Here is a 17,752-nt window from a genome sequence, read left to right as displayed (position 1 = left end):
ACAGTGGGTGAGGATTGTTAAGATTTTGATTCATTTTAGAGAGAGAGAGAGAGAGAGAGAGAGAGAGAGAGAGAGAGAGAGAGAGAGAGAGAGAGAGAGAGAGAGAGAGAGAGAGAGAGAGAGAGAGAGAGAGGCGGGGGTGTTTGATGGTGACGGTGGTGTTGTAATCATCGCGTGAATGGAACGGGTTTTTAATGTATTTTTAACGAAAGATGCGGTTATCGCGTCAATAAGCTTTTCCGGTTGCTGTGACTTTTTCCATTAGGAGTTCTCTCTTCCTACTTTTTGTTGTTATCAACTATCAACCCACCGCCAGTAAAAGAAAGAAGGCCTTTTTTAACGTGTAAGAAATATAAAGATATTAAGACCGGACTAGGTCAAAGGTCAATTTGAAACATCTGAAAGAAACAGATAAGGGTCACTTACTATTTCAGATTTTATATACAAGAGATATAGAACAATTTTCACCTTTCTTACGCCAAACTTGGACTCCAAGTTGGACCTGCTTGTTCCTCGACCTCGACCAGTGCAGTGCATCGTCACTGCCGTACACACCGCGGTGATTTGTGGTGAGTGAAAGTGAAAGTGGATTGTATACTCTATGTGTGAATATAAAGATGTATTAGCTAGTATTTGTAATTGTTTAATTCTTTAACATACCGTTACCGTACAGTATTAGATTTTTTTTTACCATTGCAGTACTGACACAGAGACCACCGCCACATCACCACCCGCCACCACACCACGCCACAATGACACATTTAAATCATTAAATTATGAATCTGATCTCACTTTTTCACTTGCTTCAGTTGCTCATCAAAAATATTCACTACCCTACTCAACTGGGTGGGGATCCTGACCTCCCATAGCGGGCAGGGAGGTACATACTGTGTCTTTTATCCCCTTATATCTGTTTTCGAACATGCTTTCTGTCTTTGTCTTGGAATGAGATTACTTGTTTTTTTCCTGGCCCTGGTCGGAGTCCTGGCTGGGAGGGAAACAGTCAAATGCATAGTTATTGTTTTGGGAGATGATATTTTTTTCCTTGTAAATCATCTCTCTGTTATGCATTATTATATTTGTTATTTTTAATGAATAATGTAAGCATTTGAGTGTATTCCTCTTTGTTGGATTTTGTGCATGTGTCCGGATGAGACTTATAGGTGATCTCAAACTAAGTACATTGGTGGTATGCTCTTGGATTCTACATCTGATCCCTATTTGTTCCCAGTTCCCCTTTGTCTTACTTTCTCTTGGCTGCTTTAATTGTAATTCTAGAACTTTTTACTATCCCATTTTCTTCCTTTTTACTGGCACTGATATGACCTTAATGTGTTGCAAGCGCCGTAAAATCCTTAAAAAACAAACACACAAACAAACAACTACCCTACTCAAGTTAAATAATATAATTTCTCTACAACTTCAACATGAAGTATCTTCAGCTAAGACTAAGAGAATGAGAGTCGAGATACCACCCAGTAAAAAGAAGAGAAATCGTCGTTATTAAAATGACAATCCAAAATTTCAAGAGTTTGTGAAAGAGAAATTAAAAAAAATACATAGTAAAAAAACAACAAAGCAACTAATAATATTCCATTTTCGTCACTGGTGAATGTGACAAGTGATGAAATCATTAGTCCTATTGTTGTTTGCTACAGTGATAGGCGTAGATTACTAAGTGTCATAGGTCAAAACTTACTACATATGCCACTTGAATAATGATTCCACTATCCGGATATCTCTGTAATCCGGACAAAATGTTGGGGACGAGGTGTTCGGATTATGGAGATATGACTGTATGTGTATTATATCTGCTCATGGATAATTTTGTAATTTTAGGGCAGGAATAATTTGAACAGAATAAATTTTGTGGTCTTTATTTGCAACCGACTAGTTGTGTACAATGGCTGAAGAGTAAATTTCAATTTGCCTCAAAACGGTATGACCTTGGAGTCAACAGGCACATATTATTAGTAAGCAGATCTCATATTTGAACACAATAATCGGCGAGATTTAACATTGCATTGGTTTGTTGAGAGTATTTCGATTACAACAATGGGCCCACTACATTTTGAGTTATCAGACCTGCGAATAAGTACACGTCGGTTGGAGTGGTTTAGTAGATGCGAAAAATTGAATTAATAATTTAAAATGTGAGAATAAGGTTAATTGATCTTGAAAATAATTAACTTTAATATTTATATTTTAACTTTAAAATGCATTTTTGACATCTTGTTTACCAAATCATAACACATATTTGAGGTGACATTGGTACAGTCTTTATACATATTGCTATAATCCAATCATAACACGTATTTGGGGTGACATTGGTACAGTCTTTATACATATTGCTATAATCCAATCATAACAATTATTTGAGGTGACATTGGTACAGTCTTTATACATATTGCTATAATCCAATCATAACACGCATTTGAGGTTGTCATTGGTACAGTCTTTATACATATTGCTATAATCCAATCATAACACGTATTTGAGGTGACATTGGTACAGTCTTTATACATATTGCTATAATCCAATCATAACACGTATTTGAGGTGACATTGGTACAGTCTTTATACATATTGCTATAATCCAATCATAACACGTATTTGAGGTGACATTGGTACAGTCTTTATACATATTGCTATAATCCAATCATAACACGTATTTGAGGTGACATTGGTACAGTCTTTATACATATTGCTATAATCCAATCATAACACTTATTTGAGGTGATATTGGTACAGTCTTTATACATATTGCTATAATCCAATCATAACACTTATTTGAGGTGACATTGGTACAGTCTTTATACATATTGCTATAATCCAATCATAACACTTATTTGAGGTGACATTGGTACAGTCTTTATACATATTGCTATAATCCAATCATAACACTTATTCGAGGTGACATTGGTACAGTCTTTATATTGCTATAATCCAATCATAACACTTATTCGAGGTGACATTGGTACAGTCTTTATACATATTGCTATAATCCAATCATAACACTTATTCGAGGTGACATTGGTACAGTCTTTATACATATTGCTATAATCCAATCATAACACTTATTCGAGGTGACATTGGTACAGTCTTTATACATATTGCTATAATCCAATCATAACACTTATTCGAGGTGACATTGGTACAGTCTTTATACATATTGCTATAATCCAATCATAACACTTATTCGAGGTGACATTGGTACAGTCTTTATACATATTGCTATAATCCAATCATAACACTTATTCGAGGTGACATTGGTACAGTCTTTATACATATTGCTATAATCCAATCATAACACTTATTCGAGGTGACATTGGTACAGTCTTTATACATATTGCTATAATCCAATCATAACACTTATTCGAGGTGACATTGGTACAGTCTTTATACATATTGCTATAATCCAATCATAACACTTATTCGAGGTGACATTGGTACAGTCTTTATACATATTGCTATAATCCAATCATAACACTTATTCGAGGTGACATTGGTACAGTCTTTATACATATTGCTATAATCCAATCATAACACTTATTCGAGGTGACATTGGTACAGTCTTTATACATATTGCTATAATCCAATCATAACACTTATTCGAGGTGACATTGGTACAGTCTTTATACATATTGCATATCAATCATAACTTATGGTGATGTATCTTAATTATATCATAACTATGAGTACTGTCAGTCTTTAACAATGCTTAATCACACAATGTGCTGTCTCTACATTATAATCCACAACATATAGGACATGGACAGTCTTATCATACTTATCATAACCAGAATACAAACTTAAAATATTTACATAGCTTTAACATTGCTACAAAACCTTAGGTGAATTGGACAGTCTTTATATGCTAAACTTAAAATACTGAGACATTGCACCCATACCAGACTACCTATACATTATACAATAACCTACAGGGAGTACTAATGCTATTTCCTTAGGTTTATTAAATGTAACCATCAACACTTAGGATTGTTATACATATAATTTTTATATTCAGTTTATAATTTTTCTTTGGGACTTGGACAGTTTATATGTTTATAACATGGGTGTACAGTCTTTAATTAAACAACTTTGAGGGTGGACTAGTAAACAATCTTTATAATGCATTTATCATCCATCATAAACTTTGTGATTGGACGTTTTATATTCTTTCAATCAAAAATATTAGTTTCTATTGATCAATCATACACTATTGAGTGACTGGTACATTTATAATATTAGTGCTGTCGTTCTATTAATCCATACACTTTGGGTGTCGTCTTATTGCAACATAAATTGAGTATTGTGTTTTATATGTATAATCAATACTTTGTGATGTACTCTAATGCTAATCATCATACATATGGTGAATTGGTCGCTTATGCTACTCAATATGGTGATGGTCGTTTATATGTACATAAACTTTGAGGTGTGTATTTACATAATCATACTTATGGTATTGTACAGTCTTTATACATATGCTATAACCAATCATACATCGTTTTAGGTGACATTGTACATCTATTATACATTGTATAATCCAATATAACATTATTCGAGGTGTACATTGGTCAGTCTTTATACATTGTATAATCCAATCATAACACTTATTCGAGGTGACATTGGTACAGTCTTTATACATATTGCTATAATCCAATCATAACACTTATTCGAGGTGACATTGGTACAGTCTTTATACATATTGCTATAATCCAATCATAACACTTATTCGAGGTGAATGGTACAGTCTTTATACATTTGCTATAATCCAATCATAACATTATTCGAGGTGAATTGGTACAGTCTTTATACATATTGCTATAATCCAATAAACACTTATTGAGGTGACATTGGTTCATCTTTTAAATTCATAATCATTAAATTTCGAGGTGACATTGGTACTTCTTTATAATATTCTAATCCATATAACACTTATTGGTGAATTGGTACAGTCTTTATACATATTGCTATAATCCAATCATAAACATTCGAGTGACTTGTACAGTCTTTATACATATTGCTATAATCCAATCATAACACTTATTCGAGGGACATTGGTAGCTTTATCATATTGCTATAATCCAATCATACATTTTCGGGTGACATTGGTACAGTCTTTATACTATATAATCAATCAGACATTATCGTTTACATTGGTAATCTTATAACACTTTGATCATAAATCTTATATATTGTAACAACTTATTAGTACATGAACTTATTCATATTGTATCACTTACACTATTGTAATGACACTTTATTGGCTATCCATCTTAACTATTTTACATTACTCTTTATACATTGTTAATCATATAAACTATTAGAATTGTACATCGTTACATTGTATATCATACATTATATTCATAATGAACATTTTATACATTGTAATCATATACTTATTGGTGAATGAACTATTATAAATTGTTACATTAAACTTATTATCATAACTTTTAGTATGTACTTATACATTTATATAATACATTTTTAATTGTAATCATATAATTTGACATCAACATCTTATATGATACATATATAACTATTAGTCTATACATTTTATAATTGGTAATCAATCATTTGATACATGTAACTTTATCATTTAATCAATCTTAATCATACATATTAACATGTATACATCATACATTATTATACATTGTACGTCTTTAACATTTCTATAATCCAATCAAAACTTATTGGGACATGGTACAGTTTATCAATTATCTATATTTCGGGGCTTGGTCGTCTATATTTGCAACCAATATAACTTGAGGTGACATGGTACACTTATACTTGCATATCTAACTTTTGGGTGACATTGTACATCTAAATATGGGTTCATCTTAAATTTTAAGTAGTGTACATTTATCTATCAAATCATAAAATTTGAGGGACATTGGTAAGTTATACTTTCTATATCCAATCATAAACTTATGGTGACATTGGTACAGTCTTAACTATGCTAAATCCATCATAATTATTGAGGTGACATTGGTACAGTCTTTTCAAATCCATCATAAACTTTGAGGTACTTGTACTCTTATACATATTGCTTAATCATCATAACATTATTCAGGACATTGACATCTTTATACATTGCTTATCCTCATAACACTTTTCGAGTGACATGTCATGTTTACATATTGCTATATCACATACTTTATATTGTATTATAATATTGTAATTACAACTTATTGGTACATACATCTTATAATTGCATATCTTATAACATATGGTAATTACATCTTTATATTGCATATCATCTACATATTCATGACATTGTACATCTTATATATGAATCATCTAACATTATTGATTACATTGTACAGTATTGTACATTTATAATTTCATAACATTATTATGATTGGTACGGTCTTTATACATATTGCTAAATCCAATCATAAACTTTTTGAGGTGACATTGGTACAGTCTTTATACATATTGCTATAATCCAATCATAACACTTATTCGAGGTGACATTGGTACAGTCTTTATACATATTGCTATAATCCAATCATAACACTTATTCGAGGTGACATTGGTACAGTCTTTATAATATGCTATAATCCAATCATAACACTTATTCGAGGTGACATTGGTACAGTCTTTATATATTGCTATATCCAATCATAACACTTATTTGAGGTGACATTGGTACAGTCTTTATACATATTGCTATAATCCAATCATAACACTTATTTCGAGGTGACATTGGTACAGTCTTTATACATATTGCTATAATCCAATCATAACACTTATTCGAGGTGACATTGGTACAGTCTTTATACATATTGCTTATAATCCAATCATCATAACACTTATTCGAGGTGACATTGGTACAGTCTTTATACATATTGCTATAATCCAATCATAACACTTATTCGAGGTGACATTGGTACAGTCTTTAATATTGCTTATCAATCATAATATGGTGACATTGGTACAGTCTTTATACTATTGCTATAATCCATCTTAACTTTTCGAGGTGACATTGGTACAGTCTTTATACATATTGCTATAATCCAATCATAACACGTTATTCGAGGTGACATTGGTACAGTCTTTATACATATTGCTATAATCCAATCATAACACGTATTTGAGGTGACATTGGTACAGTCTTTATACATATTGCTATAATCCAATCATAACACTTATTCGAGGTGACATTGGTACAGTCTTTATACATATTGCTATAATCCAATCATAACACGTATTTGAGGTGACATTGGTACAGTCTTTATACATATTGCTATAATCCAATCATAACACTTATTTGAGGTGACATTGGTACAGTCTTTATACATATTGCTATAATCCAATCATAACACTTATTCGAGGTGACATTGGTACAGTCTTTATACATATTGCTATAATCCAATCATAACACTATTCGAGGTGACATTGGTACAGTCTTTATACATATTGCTATAATCCAATCATAACACTTATTCGAGGTGACATTGGTACAGTCTTTATACATATTGCTATAATCCAATCATAACACGTATTCGAGGTGACATTGGTACAGTCTTTATACATATTGCTATAATCCAATCATAACACTTATTGAGGTGTACATTGGTACCTAGTCATTTTATACATATTGCTATAATCCAATCATAACACTTATTCGAGGTGACATTGGTACAGTCTTTATACATATTGCTATAATCCAATCATAACACTTATTCGAGGTGACATTGGTACAGTCTTTATACATATTGCTATAATCCAATCATAACACTTATTCGAGGTGACATTGGTACAGTCTTTATACATATTGCTATAATCCAATCATAACACTTATTCGAGGTGACATTGGTACAGTCTTTATACATATTGCTTACTAAACTCACATCATAACACTTAATTATGAGGTGACATTGGTACAGTCTTTATACATATTGCTATAATCCAATCATAACACTTATTCGAGGTGACATTGGTACAGTCTTTATACATATTGCTATAATCCAATCATAACACTTATTCGAGGTGACATTGGTACAGTCTTTATACATATTGCTATAATATGAGAAGCAAAAAAAAAGAATGGAACGATATATTTATTCGTTTTTCCACTGCTCCAAATCTGTACCAGGGATACAATGCCTGCCCTGTGTGTTCATTTCCTTATCTGTTACTCTCCCACCTTCCCACCACCCCCCACCCCCCTTCCTGTCCTTTCATACACTTTCTGTATTTCTGTTTCAGTGGTCTGACCACCTGAGGTTGCAATGGGGTTGGGCCAGTTTCTAAAGTCCCAGTTGCTTGTTCAACTGGTCATGGGCTACATCTTCATCACGTCTGGACTCATAGTGACTTTTCTCATGCTGTGTTCATGTGTTATCTGGCCGTTCAATCGCCATTTGTATCGAAAAGTTACAGTACATTTAGCATATGCTCATTGGTCGCGTGAGTATCTCCTTGATTTTATTGGTTGAATTTTATTCCTTTCTTGGGTTTGATTTTGATTTTATCACAAAGAAAATAATAACAGTTATGTCACTCTTGCTTCAACAGCGGGGAAGAAAAGTTTGATGTCAAAGTTGTTCTTGTTCCTATTATATTAGAAGTGTAAAACCAGACTATTGGAGGACTGGACACTTACCTTGTTCCTATTATATTAGAAGTGTAAAACCAGACTTTTGGAGGACTGGACACATACCTTGTTCCTATTATATTAGAAGTGTAAAACCAGACTTTTGGAGGACTGGACACATACCTTTTTCCTATTATATTAGAAGTGTAAAACCAGACTTTTGGAGGACTGGACACATACCTTGTTCCTATTATATTAGAAGTGTAAAACCAGACTATTGGAGGACTGGACACATACCTTGTTCCTATTATATTAGAAGTGTAAAACCAGACTATTGGAGGACTGGACACATACCTTGTTCCTTATTATGGAAGTGTAATATTAGAAGTGTAAAAACCAGACTTTTGGAGGACTGGACACATACCTTGTTCCTATTATATTATAGAAGTGTAAAACCAGATTTTGGAGGACTGGACACATACCTGTTCTTCTATAGAAGTGTAATATGATTTTATGAATATGTCTTTAATAAGTGTAAACAGACTTTGGAGGACTGGACACATACCTTGTTCCTATTATATTAGAAGTGTAAAACCAGACTTTTGGAGGACTGGACACATACCTTGTTCCTATTATATTGAATTAGATTAGATGAATTGTATATATATAAACCAGACTTTTGGAGGACTGGACACATACCTTGTTCCTATTATATTAGAAGTGTAAAACCAGACTTTTGGAGGACTGGACACATACCTTGTTCCTATTATATTAGAAGTGTAAAACCAGACTTTTGGAGGACTGGACACATACCTTGTTCCTATTATATTAGAAGTGTAAAACCAGACTTTTGGAGGACTGGACACATACCTTGTTCCTATTATATTAGAAGTGTAAAACCAGACTTTTGGAGGACTGGACACATACCTTGTTCCTATTATATTAGAAGTGTAAAACCAGACTATTGGAGGACTGGACACATACCTTGTTCCTATTATATTAGAAGTGTAAAACCAGACTATTGGAGGACTGGACACATACCTTGTTCCTATTATATTAGAAGTGTAAAAACCAGACTTTTGGAGGACTGGACACATACCTTGTTCCTATTATATTAGAAGTGTAAAACCAGACTTTTGGAACGATGAGGATCAAATACCTTAGTTCCTATTATATTAGAAGTGTAAAACCAGACTTTTGGAGGACTGGACACATACCTTGTTCCTATTATATTAGAAGTGTAAAACCAGACTTTTGGAGGACTGGACACATACCTTGTTCCTATTATATTAGAAGTGTAAAACCAGACTATTGGAGGACTGGACACATACCTTGTTCCTATTATATTAGAAGTGTAAAACCAGACTATTGGAGGACTGGACACATACCTTGTTCCTATTATATTAGAAGTGTAAAACCAGACTTTTGGAGGACTGGACACATACCTTGTTCCTATTATATTAGAAGTGTAAAACCAGACTTTTGGAGGACTGGACACATACCTTGTTCCTATTATATTAGAAGTGTAAAACCAGACTTTTGGAGGACTGGACACATACCTTGTTCCTATTATATTAGAAGTGTAAAACCAGACTTTTGGAGGACTGGACACATACCTTGTTCCTATTATATTAGAAGTGTAAAACCAGACTATTGGAGGACTGGACACATACCTTGTTCCTATTATATTAGAAGTGTAAAACCAGACTATTGGAGGACTGGACACATACCTTGTTCCTATTATATTAGAAGTGTAAAACCAGACTATTGGAGGACTGGACACATACCTTGTTCCTATTATATAAGAAGTGTAAAACCAGACTTTTGGAGGACTGGACACATACCTTGTTCCTATTATATTAGAAGTGTAAAACCAGACTATTGGAGGACTGGACACATACCTTGTTCCTATTATATTAGAAGTGTAAAACCAGACTATTGGAGGACTGGACACATACCTTGTTCCTATTATATTAGAAGTGTAAAACCAGACTATTGGAGGACTGGACACATACCTTGTTCCTATTATATTAGAAGTGTAAAACCAGACTTTTGGAGGACTGGACACATACCTTGTTCCTATTATATTAGAAGTGTAAAACCAGACTTTTGGAGGACTGGACACATACCTTGTTCCTATTATATTAGAAGTGTAAAACCAGACTATTGGAGGACTGGACACTTACCTTGTTCCTATTATATTAGAAGTGTAAAACCAGACTATTGGAGGACTGGACACATACCTTGTTCCTATTATATTAGAAGTGTAAAACCAGACTTTTGGAGGACTGGACACATACCTTGTTCCTATTATATTAGAAGTGTAAAACCAGACTTTTGGAGGACTGGACACATACCTTGTTCCTATTATATTAGAAGTGTAAAACCAGACTTTTGGAGGACTGGACACATACCTTGTTCCTATTATATTAGAAGTGTAAAACCAGACTATTGGAGGACTGGACACATACCTTGTTCCTATTATATTAGAAGTGTAAAACCAGACTATTGGAGGACTGGACACATACCTTGTTCCTATATATTAGAAGTGTAAAACCAGACTATTGGAGGACTGGACACATACCTTGTTCCTATTATATTAGAAGTGTAAAACCAGACTTTTGGAGGACTGGACAAATACCTTGTTCCTATTATATTAGAAGTGTAAAACCAGACTTTTGGAGGACTGGACACATACCTTGTTCCTATTATATTAGAAGTGTAAAACCAGACTTTTGGAGGACTGGACAAATACCTTGTTCCTATTATATTAGAAGTGTAAAACCAGACTTTTGGAGGACTGGACAAATACCTTGTTCCTATTATATTAGAAGTGTAAAACCAGACTATTGGAGGACTGGACACATACCTTGTTCCTATTATATTAGAAGTGTAAAACCAGACTATTGGAGGACTGGACACATACCTTGTTCCTGTTATATTAGAAGTGTAAAACCAGACTTTGGAGGACTGGACACATACCTTGTTCCTATTATATTAGAAGTGTAAAACCAGACTATTGGAGGACTGGACACATACCTTGTTCCTATTATATTAGAAGTGTAAAACCAGACTATTGGAGGACTGGACACATACCTTGTGTCACAGTAAAGATTGTTCACAATTATCTTATTAAATTTTATTTTATTAAGAACTGAATTCATCTCACTCCAGTTATATTTCGGTAGGCTTAGATAAACTTTACCTTCTAATATTAGATCGTCTTTCCTTTTATAGCCTTCCCTCGAATTAATTTCTAATTAGTGAATACTTTTCGTTCTACATTCTGTCACGTAGCACTTATTATAAAAGCTGATAGGTCTAACACTCTACACTCACTTTCTCTCCACAATCTATGCCGGACGGCCAGTCGCTCTATTCATATATATATACTGGAAGATTTTTATCTTTTGGGACTTTGTAGATATTATATCTACACCATTAAGACGCCGGAGCTTTTAACTTTGATTGTATAATCTTCAAGGATCAAACCCAAGCCCGCTGTACTACACTATAACCTCTTACCAATTGCCTGGAAGTGGAATTTTACGAGTCCAATCCTGTTATCAGAGGAATAGATCATCCAAGCCCATCAACTGCCTGGAAACGTAAACTTACGAACCTGACATATTATCATAAGTTACGTAAAATATTCATACCTCTATTTGTAACTGCCACGATCACTGTTTATCTCTTTTAATTAAATTTCATCATTATTTTTATTTCATTGTAAACAAATCGTTAATTGTTTTTCATTTATAGTAACTAGTAAATTCTGGGGCCTCATTCTACATAGATCTTTATGCATAGTCGAGTAGCTCTTTACTCACTTGAGACCATGACATTTTGGAGGGGACACATATAAAGAATTGAATTTATTTAGTTACTTATATCTATTTCATCTAACCTTAAAGTTTAAATTGTAAAACTCTTAATTGCCCCACTTGATCATATTTTAATTGAACTCCCTATTTACAGGATTAATTTTTTTTTCTTTTTCATTTCTTCATTTAAACGGAATAGCAATTTATCCATTCATTCTTTCATTCAAATTGAATAGCATTTTATTGATTCATTCCTTCATTCATTTATTCATTTATAAATTATTCATTCATTCATTGTTCATTCATTTATTCATTCATTCATTCATTCATCCATTCATTCGTTTATTCACTCATTTATCCAAGCATTCATACATTAATTCCTCCCTTCATTCTTTCATTCATACATTATCCATTCATTCATTCATCTATTCACTCAGTTTTTCATTCATTCATTCATTCCTTGTCCACTTTGTTATTATATCACTCATTTCATTTTGTTGTTTGCCTCATTCATGAATTGTTTTCAATATGTTTACATTCCATAACGATTCATTCACCTATCATCCAATCACTCAGTGTTGTGAACACATTTTGGAACTATTGTAAATCTTACGATATTTTATTGTTTTGTATTTCAGACATCACTGCTAAACACTCTTCAATGCCTAATTACAATTGTTGAACAACCATTGAACAAGAGAGAGGTCCCAGCCACGAACTGAGTTGGTAAATATATCCTTCATTATTCTCTTTTACATGAGTTGGGCATCACATAGTAACTATAGACATCGTGATTTGTTTTGCATAGTGATTTGTTTTAAATGCATTTTTGGCATATTACTGTTACCGAAAACCACTTATATATTATGTTCTGAAAAGTGAGTCTTTAAAAACTAAATAATAATAAAAGGAGTCTACTAGCCGTCGTGTTATATTTAGTGATAGATACTTGGGATTATTTTGGCATCCTATTATTGTTATCACACTCTAGTATATTAGCGTCATTGCGAATAATTGTACACAAACTAACGACGAGTCACACACATTGGTGATACATTTTTCGTAGTAACATAGTTTAGAGTACACGCGATTGACACATTGTTATTGACACAAGTCATAATAACTCCGCATTGTATTGACACATTGCTTTATAAGATATAACGATAAAAGGCATCAAATTCAACATACATAATAAGTTGAAATAAGAGAGAGAGATTTCTAAAAATAGAACAGTTCATTCCAGTAAGTGTAAATAAATAAAACAGTCAGTAACAGTATCCTGTCAATATAATATATATAAAACATCGTAACTAATTTATTGCAACATGGAAGCATATAAAAGATACTTAAGTCTCGCAAAGGACTTAGAAATACCCCAGGAAAGAATATTTTCATGGTGCGAAGAGAAAGTAAAAGAAGAAAAAGAACATGAAGAAAGAATTCGTAGAGAAGAAAATGAAGAAAGAATTCGTAAAGAAGAAAAAGAACACGAAGAAAGAATTCGTAGAGAAGAAAAAGAAAGAAGAAAGAATTCGTAGAGAAGAAAAGAAGAACACGAAGAAAGAAATTCGTAGAGAAGAAAAAGAACACGAAGAAAGAATACGTAGAGAAGAACGAGAAGAAAGAGTCCAAGAAAGGGAACTAAAAAGACAAATAGCTTTAGCAGAAGAAGAAACCAAAAGGACCCAAATGATGCTGGAAATTGAAAAAACAAAAACCGGTCATGAAAGAAAACATAATAATAGTGATGAATTTTTCGTGAAACTTCCACGCATGCCAACATACGATGAACGCTCAGACTGTCTAGAATCCTTCTTACACCGATTCGAAGTTCAGGCTAAAGGTTATCGTTGGCCAGAAAGCAAATGGGCCACAGCCTTGATTAACTGCTTATCTGGAGAACCGCTAAAAGTTTTCTATACCTTAACAACTGAAGATGCAGATGACTATGGAAAAATTAAAGACGCTCTACTAAAAAGATTTAGATTAACGGAAGATGGTTACCAGGAAAGGTTTCACACTGCAAAACCGGAAAGTGGAGAAGACTTTAATACATTCGTGAACCGAATTACTCAATTTCTAAATCGGTGGCTTGAGTTGGCAAACGTAAAACAAGACGACTTTGCAGGCCTTTACTATCTCACGCTGAAGAATCGAATCTATCAAGCTTGCAACCCAGATTTAGTCGCATTCTTTAAAGAGAGAAAGCCAGAAAACTTGGACAAATTAAAAATCTACGCAGAAAACTTTAACAGCGCACATCCATTGACACCCCTTAGCAGAACATTGAAGGAACCATACTACGCTGCCGCTGCTCAGAGTCCAGGTACACCTAAAGTTCAGTACTCAAATAGAACGAGCCGATCAATCACTCGGAACACGCAAGTGAAACAAGATGATCATAGTAACAAACCATGGAACAAACAGTTCAATAGAGACCATAGCCGACCCTATCAAAACAAAACAAGAAATAGCACTGACAATAATACTGAGTATAAGAAAACCAACAAACCTATAATTAAATGTCAATATTGTGGAATGAAAGGCCACACAGCAGACAAATGTTACAAAATCGTGGGATATCCGAAAGAAACTGCAAATGCATCACTCCAAACCAGTGTAAATAATCAGACACGAATAATGTCAGGAGAAAATATAAATGTGTATTGCGTGAAAGGTATGTCACTTTTAACACAAACTCACAAATCAGGATCGCTATTTTTTTGTGAAGGCAAAGCTAATGGAACTGATTGCAAAATATTGAGAGACACAGGATGCAGTACAGTAGGAATAAAAGCATCTTTGATCAATGACGAAGACAAAACTGGAAAAACGGTACAATGCATCACATTCAGTGGCACAGTCGAAACCTTTGAAACAGCTAACGTGTACATAGAAACCCCATACTATACAGGAATAGTGGAATGCTGTATACTTCCCAACCCCGTCGCTGATGTTATTGTTGGCAATATAAAAGGTCTTAAAGACAACCCAACAGATGTAAAAGAATGGTCATTAACCCAAGAAACAGCTTGTCTAGCAGAAACAAGAAAGATGACTAAGACAACAGAGAAGCCAATGACTATTTCTCTAGAACCACAACAATTTGACAGGAACACGTTCATTGAAGAACAGAAAAAGGACCCGACTTTAACATCATATTTCAATATCGCAAACAAAGGGACGAAATCAAAAGTTGAATACATCATTGAAAAAGATATTCTGTTCAGGTTACATAGGAAAAGAAACAAAATAGCTAAACAACTGGTCACGCCCAGTATTTACAGAAACAAAATCCTTGGAATAGCGCACGATTCAATAACTTCTGGACATCTTGGGAGCTCTTCCACATTGAAGAGAATATCCGAGAATTTCACATGGCCTGGAATTACTAAAGACGTCCGAGAATATGTGAAATCGTGTGACACATGCCAAAGAAGAGTCGCAAAAGGCAGAATACCGAGATTGCCATTAGAGACAACCCCAGTTATTGAAAAAGTTTTTCAAAAAGTTGCAATTGACATTATAGGCCCTTTAACAAAATCAGATATAAACCATACACACATACTAACACTAGTCGATTACGCAACCAGGTGGCCAGAAGCGATAGCATTGAAATCAACTACATCGGATCACATAGCTGAAGCATTGATGACAATTTTTACCAGAATAGGCATACCAAATGAGATACTGTCGGACAATGGACCCCAATTTACATCACATATGATGCATGAAACCATGAAACTCATGGGAATCCAACACTCATTCACAACTCCCTACCACCCCCAAGCAAATGGTCTTTGTGAAAGATTTAATGGCACTCTAAAGAATATGTTAAGAAAAGTGTCAGCAGAAAAACCAGATGATTGGGACAGATACTTACCAGCAATCCTATTTGCATATAGAGAAATACCCCAAGAATCTACAGGCTACTCCCCATTTGAGTTGATGTATGGACGATCACCTCGCGGCCCGATCAATATAGTAGCCGACATTTGTAAAGGGAATGAGGAGGACAATAACGAAATTATGTTTGCTTACGAATATGTAAGAAACCTGAAAGACAGAATAGAGGACACATGTAAGCTAGCACAGGAATCCGTCACTAAAAAAGCAGAGAAATACAAGGAATACTCCGATAGAAAAAGCAAGTCAAGAAAATTTGAGATTGGTGACAAAGTACTAATACTCTTACCCGATGACTCGAGTAAACTTTTAGCTACATGGAAAGGACCATTCAAAATAACAGCAGTAAAATCTAATGTTAATTACGAGATTCAAATTAACAACACAACAAAGACATTCCATGCAAACATGCTAAAAAAATATTTCGATAGAGACAGATTATCACAACCAATATTTAACCATGTTGAAGCTGCAAATGTAGGATTAATCATCGAAACTCACAGCGATGATGTCGAACTACAACACACCCCACAACACGGTAACCCTAAAAATAGTACAATTAATGACGTCACAATCAATCCTCAACTAAACGAATGTCAGAAACGAGAAATCAGGTCATTATTAGAAAAGTACCAGTCAGTCTTTACAGACGCACACGGACATACAACATTAGTGGAACACGACATAAAGTTAACCACATCTACCCCTATCAACGTGAAAAACTATCCTATTCCATTTCACGCACGAGAACAAGTTGAAAAGGAAGTTAAGGATATGCTAGATACAGGAATAGTTAGATATTCTTCAAGCCCATACTCATCACCAATAGTAGTAGTGAAAAAGAAAGACGGATCGATAAGGCTATGTATCGACTTTCGCAAATTAAATGAAGCAACAGTGTTTGATGCAGAACCAATACCAAATCAAGAGAATTTATTTGCTGCCTTATCTCAAGCAAAATACATGACAAAATGTGATCTTTCTAGAGGTTACTGGCAGATTCCACTGAAAGAATCATGTAAGAAATACACAGCATTTCAATCACCATTAGGATTGTTAGAATTTAACTATATGCCATTTGGATTATCGACAGCCGCATCGACATTCCAAAGAATGATGCGTATGTTATTAAAAGACATCCCGTCTACACTCTCATACTTCGACGACGCATGTATTTTCTCAAACTCATGGACTGATCACATGACAACCTTAGAATTAGTGCTTGAAGCATTAAAACGTAATTCTTTAACAACAAAACCGTCAAAAACAAGCATTGCATTTTACAAAATTGATTTTCTCGGTCATACCGTTGGTCATGGGACACAGACACCCGAGACAGAAAAACAAACAAAAATCGCACAATTGCAACCACCTAAGACAAAAAAAAGAAGTACGCAAAGTACTTGGGCTCCTAAATTTTTACAGGAAATACATTTACAACTTCGCGCACATCGCGACACCGCTAACAAATCTGA

At 34.1% G+C, this 17,752-nt stretch overlaps 1 protein-coding gene across 1 annotated transcript in view; it reads left to right on the top strand.

Moving 5' to 3' along the window:
• The first annotated feature begins 264 nt into the window (after positions 1–264).
• LOC144966965 (1-acyl-sn-glycerol-3-phosphate acyltransferase delta-like) overlaps positions 265–17,752 on the top strand; it is a 38,036-nt gene continuing 20,548 nt past the window's right edge. Inside the window, exons 1-2 of the mRNA XM_078903658.1 lie at positions 265–569; positions 8,220–8,420. Of these exons, the coding sequence (XP_078759784.1) occupies positions 8,243–8,420 (178 nt within the window). The 5' untranslated portion in view covers positions 265–569; positions 8,220–8,242. The remainder of the gene's footprint in view (positions 570–8,219; positions 8,421–17,752) is intronic.

This window comes from Berghia stephanieae, chromosome 3 (assembly GCF_034508935.2).
Source record: "Berghia stephanieae isolate SIO BIC M18660-M18661 chromosome 3, UCSD_Bste_1.3, whole genome shotgun sequence".
NCBI classification, from domain to species: Eukaryota; Metazoa; Mollusca; class Gastropoda; order Nudibranchia; family Aeolidiidae; genus Berghia; species Berghia stephanieae.
The sequence above is the reverse complement of the archived record's forward strand: the minus strand, read 5'-3'. Positions and strand labels throughout refer to the sequence as shown.